General features: G+C 43.0%; 1 protein-coding gene across 1 annotated transcript; it reads right to left on the reverse strand.

Moving 5' to 3' along the window:
• Positions 1-3,769: 3,769 nt before the first annotated feature.
• dlx6a (distal-less homeobox 6a) lies at positions 3,770-5,414 on the reverse strand (the record flags this gene model as incomplete). Its single annotated transcript, XM_084484589.1, has 3 exons — positions 3,770-4,009; positions 4,320-4,513; positions 5,108-5,414. The coding sequence occupies 3 exons, from the start codon at positions 5,412-5,414 to the stop codon at positions 3,770-3,772; spliced, it is 741 nt and encodes a 246-aa protein (XP_084340715.1).
• Positions 5,415-15,274: the final 9,860 nt, after the last annotated feature.

The raw sequence follows: 15,274 nt of genomic DNA on the forward strand, positions 1-15,274 counted from the left end.
GTATTTGTATTATAAAAACATTTTATTTGTATTAAAAGAAACACATTATTATTATTATTATCATTATTATTATTATTATTATTATTATTATTATTATTATTATTATACAGAACGGGAAAAAACGAATGAGGAAAGAAAGAAAGATAGAGGAGAAAGAAATATCCAAGTCTGGCTGCTGCAGGTCTACGGTCTGCCGTCATGTTCCCTTTGTGCCCCCTACAATTATTGCTTTGAATGGCAGAGAGGAGGCGAGGGGGCGGCCTGGAGATCTGAGACAATCCGCATTCCTGTGGGGGTAGACCGGCTCCAGAGCTGTGCCACTCCCGATTGCAGCCCACCTTCCGGGTAAAATAAAACCCTTCACAATTCACCACGTTAGCAACCAATACTATCAGTGCTGACACTGAAAAATCACTCAACACAATGCGAGCCATGTTCAAGCTTTGGGGCTACGAAAATAAGATGCATAGGCCTATAAGCCTGCGGACGGAGCAAAATATGCTTTTACAAAATAAAAGCCCCATCGCCCCTGCCCGACACACACACACACACACACACACACACACACACACACACGCACACACGCACACACACACACACACACACACACACACGCACACACACACGCACACACACACACACACACACACACACACACACACACGCACACGCCTCCCCCCAGCCTAGCCCCCCCCCCTCACGCACACACACACACACACACACACACACACACACACACACACACACACACACACACACACACACACACACACACACACACACACACACAGACTGACCCTGGTGCTCAATTTCACCTGACTAGGGTATCTTCCTCACTGATAGTCTTGAGCAGTTTTGAATAGTTTAAGTTTAGGGGTCAATGTTAGAACTTAGACATTTCTATAAGTATATTGTCCAGCTGTTTGTGTTATATCAATACATAAACGTTGATTCTCATGGCTGATAGCAATCATTCAAAACACACGCGGGCACCCGCATTCACGCGGGCTTTTCTTGCATGAAAATATCACAAATACACGTGCAAGCTCACGAATCGACGCACTTCCAAACGAGCGCTCACACACACACACACACACACACACACACACACACACACACACACACACACACACACACACACACACACACACACACACACACACATGTGCGCATAAAACACCAGTGCCATTATATCGAGGGCCCCCGATTATTTCCAACCGAACATTTTCCACTCAGCTAGTTCCCCTTGCAAATCGAGTCTAAATAATGACAGTTAGCTTTACTGGACAGCTTCAACTGTAACACTCCACAATAATTATTCTCCAGGATTAGGCCCCATTATCATAATCTGGACATTGACAATTATCTATAATTTGCAAAGATGCGCTTGGTTCTTGATTGCAGAGGGCTTTTTTTTCCAAGCTCGCCATCACTAAACAGTGACAGTAATAACAGCTAATTTTGCAGGCAATATAAGAGCTACCGGGGTGTGCAAACACTCTCACACCTGGATTTGCTTATTCAACCAGGAGCAGTAAAACTGTGCACCATCGCCGGTGCCGTCTCCAGCGTCTGGTCTTGTCTGTCTTAGAGAAACGCGGCAAGGTAAGGACCACAATTTCATATTCGGTTAGATGTCGACATAGATGATGTTGCCGTGTGCAAAGTCGTGTAGCTGCTAATTTTAGACACGTATTTTAAGGAAGGCAATAGGCCTAGGTATTAAACGATATTACTCCCGCAAATTAAATTCCTCCACGATGTGCATTGTAGGCCTATTTGTTAGAGGGGAACAAAAAGGCGCCGCCGTGGGTTTTCTCTTTGCAATGTCTCTTGGATTACACTAACAGACAGCTCTTGAAATATATATCTGAAGACAAATGTGATAGCCACTAAGGTTTGTAGACAAACCGCTGGTTACAGCGCTATATCAGTGATTCCTGCAGAGACCACACAGACCACCTATAGTGTTGACAAACGTCCCACCCTGAAATCCTCTACCTTTCTCAGTCCCCCCCCCCCTCTCTCTCTCTGTCTCTCTCTCTCTCTCTCTCCCTCTCTCTTCTCCTCTCTCATTCTATGTCTATGTCTGTTCATCTCCTCTCAGCCCCCCTCCTTTTCTCTCTCTCTCCTTTATTTTCTCTTACTCTCTTATCGATAGAATGCTAATATCGATAGTTATCATCAAGAAAACCACAGGCCTAACAAAGACTGTGTGATATAACATCTTTATCTTAAAATAACATATGACCTTGAATTTTGGATTCTTGTTTTCTATCAGGGCAGGGATTTTGTATTGTATTCTTTCGTAGAGAACGAATGCAAACTGCAAGGAATAGGCTTTAGTGCAGAATTGAAGAAGACGTTGCCCAGGTAAATGTGCGCCATACATCTTCCATTTGACAGCTGCAAGAAGCTTTTCAACGTTGTAATTTCAGATAATACTCGAAGCATTAATTCCTCTCAGCAATTTGTATATGAATAACCGAATAATTGTCTCTTTTGTTCCGTCTCTGCTACCTAAAATCCAAATAAAAATGCCTTTTAGTATTAAAAGTGGTAGAAAATTACAGGTAATTATCTTCGACGGTAAAAACGCTGTAATCAGCGGGCTACATCAAAAATTACCCTAATTATGCCTGCATTTATGAGAACGAAAAAAAAACCTCACTTGGATAAAACCCACAAATTGTCCCAAATATCTCCTTCATATTGAACGGGACTGCAGCTGGAGGCTTTGTTCAACATTGATCCTGTGGAGCTTGGCATTTAACGGCTTGCATTAGGACAGAGGGAGAGGAGAAACATTTTGTCAATACTTCTAATAATTGGGGCTGAAATTACAAGATAAGATGGACCTGAAGAGAATGTCTTTGGGGATGAAGGTAGAGAAGAGCTCTGCAGGGTGAGTTCATTTCCTGTGGTGGTCTTTGTGTTTCGTATAGCTTATGCGGTGGCTTTTGGCGTTTAAAGTGCTTACCGCAGGGGAACATGACAGTGTTATAGTCTAATATTGACTAGTAGCCTAGTTTGCTGTTAAAGAAATGGGCTTCCAGGCCTATTCGAGGTTGGTTGGGGCAGGCTATGGTGGGCCTACAAAAAATAATAATCCACATTTTTCTTTTTTGTTAAATGACAGAACAGACAACGGTTTAGAGTCATGGTTTACTCAATTCGACAAAACAATAAAAAGTGTATGTACAAATAAAATTGCAGGTTATATTTACAGACACGCAAATTGCTTTGATTTTTGCATGTTCAAGAAACAGACAACCAAACAGCAGATAGGAGGAGTCCTTCATAAATCACGGCCATGGATTTCTGAGCGCGGCAGCGGGTGCGCGCACGAGCGCGCGTGCGTGTTTGTGTGTGTGTGTGTGTGTGTGTGTGTGTGTGTGTGTGTGTGTGTGTGTGTGTGTGTGTGTGTGTGTGTGTAAATGCAGTCTTTGACCAAACTGGTTTAAAAATGTCACTTGAAATTCGGTCTATCGACAAGTCAGATGTTGAGATGTATATGAAAGAATATCAAAGCATGGCTCGTGGAAGGCCATGTTTATTTTGAATAGCAAATTCCGGTTATTGTGATGTATCACCGTGGCCCCACATCCATCAGAGGAGTAGAGCCGTGGCCAGGCCGTAGAGGTATCTCCTCTATGCAGGCAATCATTCAGTCTGCGAGGCTGACGGATATTAATCGTGCGAGTGAAACTGATAAGAGATCTGACGGCCTCCGCGGGCCAGCTCCTCCCGTCCCGCTCCCGTGGTCTATCTATCTCTGCATTGAATCTTGGTGAGAGGACGAGTACCAGTGAGGATAGCCCGGCATGTAGCTGTTGGCCGGCATGTTTACTCCTTTGGAGGACCCCGTGACGTCCCATATTGGAGGGATGGTCGGGGAGCGCGGCGAGAGGGCGATGGATCCCGGCATGGGGTCACTCTCGTGCGGGTTGCCACCTTGCTTCAGTAGTTTCTTGAACTTCGACCTTTTATTTTGAAACCAAATCTTCACCTAAAGCAGAGGATGTAGATTGCAATTAGTGGACATTCATGTAAGATAATTGACCGACACCACACCACAACAGCCCAATACAACAACAACAACAACCATTATTGTGATAATAATTACAATAATAATAATCATAGTTATAATAATGATAATAATAGTCGTAATAATAATAACAATAATAATAAAATAAAAATAAAAATAATAATACAATGTGGGCTGTACATAATATAAATGCCAATTTAAAATGGCACTTTCATATCTGATATTGTAACATCGTGTTAAGTGTGTCTTTTTTGTTGTTGAATAGGCCTACCTGTGTTTGTGTTAGTCCAAGCGAGGCCGCCAGCTCAGCCCGCTCTGGCAGCGCCAGGTACTGGGTTTGCTGGAAACGGTGGTTCAGTGCTTGCAACTGTAAACTGGAATAAATGGTCCGGGGCTTGCGGATCTTCTTGCCTTTCCCGTTGAAGCGAATTTCCCCATTTTCAATCACCGTCGTCTTCTGCTGCTCTGCAACAAAAATGTGGGAGAAATGTTGTGAATCACGATAGCGGTTCGTTTGAGCAGAAACAATTTCCAAATGATGGAGAAAAAAAAGTGAAGCCTATAAAAATCAATGTACTCCTATAAAGATTGACACCTCAAACTGTTTAATACACACCGGCTCTGTCATAGTTAGGATATTGCTCGTAATGGCATGTCAATTAAATGCTAATTACAACTTTCAAGCAGACTGCCTAATTCCACGAATAGTTTGTTAGGATTCCACGGTTGTGATTACACCCCGGGCATAAAATGGTTTTGTGGGAACTGGGGTGGGTGGGGGGGGGGTGTTATGGTTAAGCAGAACGGGCCAGCAGCAGCAGCACAACGATAACAACGCGGAACAATAAAACACCAAAATGTGCAACATTCCAATTATCCATCATCTCGTACTCGCTCTCGCTCCCTTTCCACTTGGAAGACACCTTCAGGGGATTAGGGGAAAAATCGCGAGTTTTGTGTTTTTTAACCGCGGCTGAAACCACACATAAAAAGATGAAGCATTCGGTTTGCACGTCGTTGGTTAAAAAAAAAAAGGGAAAGAAAAGGCTGCTGTCTTACCTGTGCCGTCCAACCTCGACTGTCCTCCCGTGTTGTTATAAGACGGCAAATAGGGGCTGTGGTGCGAATGGCTCACGTAGGAATAGGGTAACGACCTGTTGTACGAGTTGGTCCCGGGGTACGGGGAGTTGTCGTGCTGCGGGTGGTGAGGGTGCGAGCCCGAGTGGAGACAGTGCAGCGGGTAGTGGCTGGCGGCCATCGACGGGGAGCTCTGCTGTGAGTGAGACTGCTGACCAAACTCCATGAAAGCAGACTTGGACGAGTCCTGGGCTTCCAGACCGTCAGCCATCGTAGTCATGGTCATCATCAAATTTTCTAGCCTTGAGAGCACTCACCCCCTCTTCTCAAGTCCAAATCGGTTTTTCTCTCTCTCGCTGCGCCGTTATCGCTCCCTCTCCACGGCGAGGAGATATTCTCCTATTAACACCCAGCTTTTTTCTTCTCCCGTAATATTCTCATTCAATGTAGCGGAAGGTGGGTATAAGTTAAGGTAGGAGATTTTTAAGGTGGTTTCTGTTAAAAAAAAAAAATTGGAGCCCTCGCTTTCAGACAGATGCAGACACTACAAGTAAAAATGGTTTGTCTCCAAAGGGCAGCGCCTTCCGATTGGTCACTCAACCCAACGTCATCAGTGTTCTCTGTGCTTCACGGAGACTTCGGTTTGGAGTTAACCCACCTTACCAGCTCCCACCGCAGTCGCGGCTTACGGGGTGAAATAATACATGGCGGGAGAGAGAGACTGCATGCACTGACAAGCACGCGCTCTTCTAATCTCGTAAAAAAAAAACAGCTCTTGGAGAATCAACCAAGTCGATTTGCTGTGTTTTTTTTTCTTTTTTACGCGCGAACCCTTAAATTACGGACGATGCGCAACACGGTGTGCGCTTGGGAATTAGCCCTAATGAGCGCGCGTCCAACACATACGCACACACGCGCACACACACACACACACACACACACACACACACACACACACACACACACACACACACACACACACACACACACACACACACACACACACACACACACACACACACACACACACACACACCTTCCTCCCTGCCCGAGTATTTAGAGCGTTTTTCGAGGCTGTTTTGCGCGCACATGATTAAGTGTGATCAGACAATTCAAGATACTACAGCACGTGACACATCAAATAACAATGCGCCCTGGGGACAATAGTTTATTTTCCAGTTAGAGAGAGAAGTGGGGAGGGGGGGGGGTTATCGCTTTAACTTGACAGTCTCAATTGCAATATGAGGCCACACACACACACACACACACACACACACACACACACACACACACACACACACACACACACACACACACACACACACACACACACACACACACACACTTCGATACGAAATTATAATTATAGCCCTACTTTGCGTATTAACTTGTAGCCTATTCTCAAATCAGGAACCCCGTTAGTTTATTAGTGCAATGTGTATTGAAACCATACGCCTCAAGACATTTTTACCCGTGTCAATGAAACATAATAGTCCTCTCAATTAAGTTGCTCGCGCAACTTCTATTGGCTACAAAATGTAGCTATAAAAATAATAAAAGTGTGAACAATTTGCCTCTAATGATTATGGACATGGTTTATTTTGAAGGGTAGAATAAAATTGCATATAGCATAAATTATCCCCTAATTACTACCGTGTCCTTTCAATTATCCTCTTATCAAAAATGGTTGCCTAAAAGAAGCATTTAGCTTCAATCTTCTCTATTTCTGTAACAGGAACTTGCTAGCCTACTGCTATTATCGCCAACCACGCTTGTTATTTACTTGGCGGTATTTAAATGTGTACAACCTGGTGGAATTATCATTTTGCAGCCGTGGTCGAGGAAGCAACACTGGAGCGGTTACACAGAGATGACGATGAAACACTACTCTATATTTATATCGGTTATTCCAAGACTATCAACGGGAGATACAGGTAAGAATTTAGAATTATTTTGCGTTTAGTTTCCTGTAGGCCTAATTATATTAAATAGTTGATGCCACTGGAGTATCAGGTGGTTAAAGACAACTAATGATTTTTGCACACCTTGGGTCACCCCTCGCTGGTTTTAAGTCAATTCCTCAGCCCCCTGTTCCACTTTGACACGCAGAGAAGAAACCAGATCCGTTACCTTTTTTCTAATCGTCTCCGAGTGAGTGATACTACAGAGCTGCAGCCTGTATAAGCACGTATAGGTCGCCTGCGTCCCAGTAGGCCTAATGCACCGGAACCGTTTGTAAGGATGACATTTTCCTTATTCAGACCACAGGGCCACGTACACCATCTTCAACACCTTTGGCCATTGGGCACAAAAATGATACATTTGGCTCCTCGTCAGAGAGGGGGGGTATGACGTCGCGGGGCCTGTTTGAGTGTTGATGAGTTATTAGTCCAAATTACTTCCTACAGAACCAATATGAAAAAAGTAAGAATACTGCAGGCTATAGGCCTACCACTGTTTGGACATGACTATTGATGCAATATCTCGCATTTATGAAAATAATATAAATTAAATCTTAGTGATTAAAGAAGATGATTCTATCTATCGAGACCTATATCTCATCGTATACATTGAAGCAATCATTAAATGTGCACAATTGCGTAATTACGCACGACGTTTTGTGCTGCAGTTTGACGAATATGGCACGGTTGAAAATTGTGTCAATCACAAAACTGAAACCGTTAAGCTACACATTTATACATCATATTGCCCATATTGACCTTCAGCACAATCAATGTCTTAGGGAGTTTAACCGAAGTGGTCTTTATTTCCAGCTGTCCTATAACGCTGATGAATGACCCTTTAAAATCACTCGATGGTCAAGGCCCGGGTTTTTCCTGACGCGCACAGCCTATAGGACCCCAGAGTATGCGTAGCTTTCTCCTCAGCCATAGCGTTATTCTAAGGTTATTAAGTCACACAATGCATTTAATAACGACAAATCCCAGAGGATGGCCTACCCCCAAACGAACTAACTTCAACGCTCAATTACCCCTGTGTGGCCATGCATGTGCAACATTAATGGAAGACAGACATCTCCCGACATGTCATAAACACGACGGCGTTGTCCATGTCTTTTTTTTCTATATTGTGTTAGTGAATGTGAAAAGCGCAACAAGCAAGAGAAACGACGCGACACGGCGGCACGTCTGGTTAGGTCTGCGCGCCATATGTTGAAGAACACACAGCCAACCACAGCAGTGCGTCCCTCTGCAAGACACAGTCCCACACGCCCGGTGCCTGCATGCGACACATGCATGTGGTCTGTCGCTCTGACAGCTATTAACTTGCATGCATGAAAAAAAAAAAAAAAGAGAGCCTAAACAGACTCCGACTGTAAGACGCTGATACTCAGCGTCTCTCCGACGCTTTATAGCAAAAGAGGCGGCTTTTTTTGTCATTGCAGTTGGAGGCTGCGACTCGAGGCAAAGTGAAATATGTTGCTCCCCCCCTCCCCCCCATCCTCCTCCAGTCTCCAGCACCAACCACCCCAGAGCCCACGGCCAACTACACAGACAGCCAGGCGTCGACGACTATCCACCGCTGCAGTATGAAGGAGGGGGAGGGGGGAGGGGGGGGGGGGGGCGCGCGCTATTAGAGCCGAGAGCTGCAGATGCACGGTTGTCACCAGTACAACACCAGGCTCATTGTCGTTTGGAAATCAGAAGAGACGCGCCGTTCGTCGACGTCCCCCTCCGGAAGAAGAGCCGATCTCGGCTATGCGCTAAAAGGCAAAACCGCATAGGCCTATGCTATGGAATTAAATAGGCTCATATGGTAAATTATTTTTTATAATAAGCCAACCTGCAGAAATTTTAACTAGGCTACTAATTACAAAACCAGTAGCCTCTGTACGAACAAAAATATGCACGGACATTTAAGTTTCATATAATGCATATTGCGAATAAAGCCTAATACGGTTGTTGGTCATGGAGGCATCTCTAAACGAATCAATAGCGTTTTCACGTTCTCAACGTTTTGGTGTTAAATTGATTGGATTCAAGCCCACCCAAGCCCACCTGGGTGAGTCCCACCCCGTCCATCATCAGGGCTGATTGTCTTTCCTCGCCGTCTCCAAACACATTTGATTCGCAGGAACCAAACAGCCTTAAATGGTGATCACATTGAAATGGAGAATTAAGGAGGTTGTTTTTTTTGGTCTGCTTTGGAGATCATTGAAATACAAACCAACATGCTCTAAGGGTTATATAACCGAGGCCGTAGCCACAAATGGGGATACGAAACGATGTATTACAGCTATTATTTGAACCCTATAATGGGATCAAATCACATTATTGTTGTGCGTTATCCCTTTTGGCTGTGCTGTTAACCAATGTAGGCCAAATTAAACATAATTGCTCTAAAATATATTCACAGTATATACAGTATATATTATATATCTATATCTGTAATTGTTTTCCTTGGTGAAATCATGGCGCATGGAGGTGTGTGTTGCGGGACCCTCTGGCCTGGTTCCTCCGGGGACCTAATACGCGACATTATATGAGGTCTGACAGCACAGTGGTCGGTCTTGAAGGAGAGGATTTTGTTGGTGGATGACAGACAGGAAGGCCAGCAATCATGGGGCCTTTTCTTTTTCCCTTTTTTTCTTTCTTTTTTTTTTTATCAGAATGTACTGTTCGATGCCGTTTATCCCTGATGATAGAAAATTGCTCTGTTGCCAGGACGCTGCCGCCGAAATAGAGGGCAGGAGCAACATTTCCATTTTCCAGTTTGAAAGCCATTGAAATGAATTAGCAAAAAGCAGAAAAAAAGCAGAAAAAACAAAAAGAGTCCCGTTGTAAACAAAGGGGAACAAACAAAGATCCCATTTTCTTCTTGTGCAGAACCCGCCCTTCTGCTTCTGTTTTCTGCTTTTTGAACACAGAGTGGTTTTACTTCATATTATTAGCTCCTTATTTAGTCACAGGACTAGATCCTTCTTTAGAAAGGGTCATTTTCCTGCCTCCTGAAATAATTAGACTGCCTTTTTCATGAATAAGCCATAGACCAAATCCGGGAAAACCACAAATTGCTTGAAAACAAGTGGCAGTCAATAATTCTGTAAATGAATGTAAAAAAAAACTGGCCTACATTCATTTTAGAGGCATATAGGCTAACCGATGTAAACCATAACACAGTTGAAATAGTAAGCAATACCGGGCCCTGTCCATGTTTAAATAACATAAAATTGGTCCCATGTGTACAGAGGGTTTCAATCTATGTCATACAGATGGGGAACAATAAGTAAAAGGGGTCTGACGATAGGAAATAGGCTTGTATTATATGGCCATACATATAAGCTAATAGGCCTAATAATGCTACATATTAAATATGATATCATATACATGTTATAATTATTATTATCATTGAATTTATAGGCCGGATAGAGTTGTATAACAATAATAATAATAATTTATTATATATATTATTAATAATAATAATTATTATATATATATAGGTTATATATATATATATATAGGTTATATATATATATATATATATATATATATATATATATATATATATATATATATAGTTAATTATGATGATAATGCTTAAGATTATAAATATTATTTATCCGTTAAATTAATACGGTATTAGTTTTGTATTGTTTCTAGTAATAATGTTTTGATTTGGTTGTAATTATTATTTGAGTCATCCTCATTAGATCGGGCGGACGTGCGTCACATACAGGAGGGCCGATGTGCTGCATCTCCGAATGTTGTTGTTGTTGTGGTGGGGCTATGGTCTAATAGGCTATGCTGCTTGTTTTTAAGCAGCCAGGCTTTTCATTTCTTGGGGTTTATGAGCAGTGGAGGTCTATGCACTAAAGCCCAATTGGCCCAACAGAAGCATTGGTTAAAACAGGCCCATACACCAACAGGCGCATGTAAAGCATTGGTGTAAATGTATTACACGCTACACGTATCAGGCTGAAATAATGGGCTAATGACAAATTGGTGTCTAATGAATCACAATGATACGATGAGGTTAATAGCCTAGGCTTTTTTCTTACACATATTTTTCTTACACAGAGAAACCCATATTCCTAAGGCTAAACAACAACATAAATTCGGCACATTACAAACGTTCACATTTTATGATAGGTCGACACATATATAAATAATTGCCTAGGCCTAGGAGTCAAGAATTTGATAAATGTCCCTTCCAAATATAGGTTGTAAAATGTGTATAGTGCAGCCAATGTAGGCTACAACGTTATTCTAAACCACAATTGTAAATATATAGGCCTAAATATCAATAAATGTCGGCAATTTTCAATCTTCCAAACACTATCCAACCTTTTGGATCGGTACAGAACAGAAATGTGTTTGTGTGCCCGCGCGTCGAGTTCTTCAAAACAGCCAGGGATGTAGTGGGAAGTGGCGGCACACAATGGCCAACACTGCCCGAACAAAACAAATGAAAGGTGATATTTAAGAGTGCAAGCTGAAGGGAAGCAGAAGAAAAAACGAAGAGGAAAAAAGTCACACCTGGCCGAAAGCTGTGCGGTGCGAGGAATTGTCTCGTTCCGTGAGCGCTACTCAGGTTCTCGTGCGTCTGGGTGCTCAGTGCAGGCCATTGTGTGCTGCAGCTTAAAACACTCCCACCTGAAACCACATTCTAGAGTCACCTTTGAAGAAAAATAAAAATCCACTTATTGTTGTCTTCGATTATACATTGGGACAGGGGAACATTCAATTAGTTAGTTAATTTTTTTTTTGCTTTGTTATTATTATCAGCCTATTATTTATTATTTAAGTTGCTTCATGTCACATGTGTTATAGTCTTTATAGGATATTTGTGTTTTGTATTTTGGAATACAAATGGCAATGGAAAGAGGAGGGTTAGGGCAAAGGGGTTGAGCAAACATCTGAAAAGGCTATATTTCAAATAGGCCTATAGGCTTTATAACCGAGACATTTGATCTGGTTATACAAATAGAGTTGTGCACTATTTTGATTTTCACTACCAAAAACAGCTTTCCTCCGTAGAAGTAGTCAACGTGTGAAAACTGGCGTTTACTTTGTTTAATAGTGGAGTGCCAGCAGGTATAGAAATAAAAGATTCAAGTTGTGCAGACCGTGGTCATGGTGGTGAAGGTTAACCCATGAGCAAGGCACCGCAAACAACATGCTCCACCACAAGTGGTCAACTTTCAACTCCTGCCCATCTTGTATTACAATGATGTTATTAATGTGGAGTATCATGAACTCAATCATGAAATACACCTTATTTGGAGTGTGGTAGTGGTTTCTCTGCCCTCAAACTTAGACATTAATACACAGGTAATTAAACAGGATATTTGTTGGTTCTGACACCAACTACATCTATGCATTACGGCAAAATGTAGTTGTTGATAATTGTAGGACTATTTCAGGCACACATTTGTGTATGCAACCTATTCTTTGACATATGAGCAAGCTTCAAAATGAAGTATAATACTTAAAGTCAGAACTAAGAGTTAATCAGATCACACATGTCTATATAAATATTCCATAATAATTTCTTTGTTTTCTAAAAAAACTTTTAGGTCCATTTTAATAGTCACAAAATACCAATTTCAGAGGTTCTTACAATTGTTTGGCCGAAAACAGGCAGGCAATTATTGTGATGATTACCCTTGGAGATGCATTTCAGCTCACCTGATGCGTCACTCAATCAGAAAGACAGAAGAGGTGGTTAGAAAACTACTTACAAGCTTCATTTATTTGCATTCATATGAGTTTAGAATTCCTGGGCTGCTAATTGTCCTGCCCCCACGGTGCCCACACATACGTTTTAAAACACAAACTAAGTGGAAATCAAATGAGGACACTTCTTTTGTTTTGTTTTTGTCTGTGATGATATCGCCGTGTTCTGTCTGTATTGCTCGATTTCAAACAATATACACATCATCGGTTTAATCTGGCTTCAGTCATAAGCACAAGATCATTTAAAATCAAAACCAAAAGAGGGTAAGTAGTGGGCTACAGTCACTATCGCCGTAATACAACACAATAACTATAATCAACAAAAACCAAGAGGGTACAAATAATGCATCTAGAAAGTATGTATTCATGTAAACCCTTGTTTTTTCTCCCTCCCCACCTCCTCCTCCCCTCTGCCATCCACCTCTCCTCCTCCTCCCCCCTCCATCCCTGAGGAGACACCTGACCCCCACCATGTTTCCCCTTCTCTCCTCTCCTCTGACCAGCCTCTTCATACCCACTCTGCCTCCCCTCCACCGTTCTCCTCAACCTCTCCCGCTCTCCTCATCCTATACACCCCCCTCGCCCCCCCTGCCAGCCCCCACCTTGCCACTGTCATCACCCATCACCACCACCCCCCGTACACGCACCCCCCCCACCCCTAACCACCTCCCCCACCTTCTGCATCCTCTCCCTTCTCTGCTCGCTTGTCTCCCTTCACATGCCACTATACCTCCCTCCCCCCCACAGCGCATCCCATCTCCTCTCCTCCATCCCCCCCCCCCCCACCTTCACCGTACCCCTGGCAACGTCACCCCACCTCCTACTCATCCACCCGACCTTCCACCATCACCACCACCACCACCATCACCACCACCGCCACCACCACACTCCCCCCCCCCCCCCATCCGCTGTATCTCCTCCTCCATCCTCCATCCTCCTCCTCCGTCGTCCTCCCCATCCCCCCTCTCCCTCTCTCCCTTGGTTGGTTTCCACAGCTGTGGTGAGTGAGGGGCCGATGACCGGAGAATTGCCCCCTGGGAGAGCGCTGAGCCATCCTGGTGCTATTAGGCTGGTGGCTAATAATAGGTGTTTCAGACCGAGGGGAGATCAATCAGCGGTGGAATCATGGGGAATGTTCGGAGCAGTGCTTTTTACACATCGGCCCAGATGGATGAAATTACACTTGTCAGTTTTTAGTTGCATTACTCCCAAATTGGTTGTCTACTCTTTTTTTTTTTCTTCTTCTTCTCCTTCTCTACCACCACCACCACCAACAACAACTCAACCACCCCTTCCTCTCTCTCTCTCTCTCTCTCTCTCTCTATCCTCGTTCATGTGTCAGTGGTCTGCTAAAAGGATTCGGTGGTGAAATCCCTGTCATTTTTGTCTCTCTCTCTCCTGTTTAGCCCCCATCGGTTTGTAACTGTGTTGACTGCATACGGCGCTCATTCATTTGCCTCGGCCAATTTCTACATTAAGGACAAATGTGTGAACAAACTGTGTGTGTGTGTGTATCTGTGCGTGTGTGCGTGTGTGTGTGTGTGTGTGTGTGTGTGTGTGTGTGTGTGTGTCCGAAGCTGTTATTTTGTATGTTGTTAGGTTGAGTGTTGGAATTATATGAAAACTTTTTATTAAATCAATTAACTGGATAATTTGTACAATATATTGGATAATTATTTGTTATACTTTGAAATCTACATTTAGACTTCATATCTCTGCATATTTAGACAGCATTTAATTTAATTTCTGAGAAAAAAATAGCAAATTATCTATCATAACAATGCATTTTTTGTTATATAAACTGAATTTGTGCAATTGGAAAACACCACTTTATCGTTCATTGATTAACAATCAAATGGATTTTTCCTATAGTACTAGCCTGTCCCTGTGTTTTGTTGATTGAAATACAAATAAAAGCATGGTAATAAAATACGTTGATTTGAAGCGTCTGTGTCAATTCCTTTATCATCACACGCTTTTATTTTAAAAGCACGCGATAAAACAAAATGTTGGATATTCAAAATGTAACCAGACGTAGCCCACAGGGACACTGAGCTCTTCAGAGGAAAACGGCAAACCACAGGAAGGAGAACGCTGGAAGCAGCGGGCATCCGGCATAACCCAAAAGACTCCTCCTAGGACAGCTATTTTTGGTCCCCCTAATGTTACTGAGGAGCCGTCCCCATAGAAGATCTACACAGCTTGTGTTGGGTGTCCAAGTGTCTGGGCTGTAGAGATTACTGTGGGTGCCGCACAACATTGAGATTTCTAGAAGACCTGTTTGAATTTTCCCTGTTTGTAACCCCAGTGGAAATGCATTTTGCAACAGTAAAGATGCTAAGCAACATTAACCGGAAACAACTAGTGTACTGTCAGTTTTGATATCAAAATATCAAATGAAGGCCGCTGCTCAGTAGACCTACCACACCAGACGCCGGAGAGGGAGAGATCG

Source organism: Micromesistius poutassou (assembly GCF_964030765.1).
Source record: "Micromesistius poutassou genome assembly, chromosome: 20".
In the NCBI taxonomy this organism is placed as follows: domain Eukaryota; kingdom Metazoa; phylum Chordata; class Actinopteri; order Gadiformes; family Gadidae; genus Micromesistius; species Micromesistius poutassou.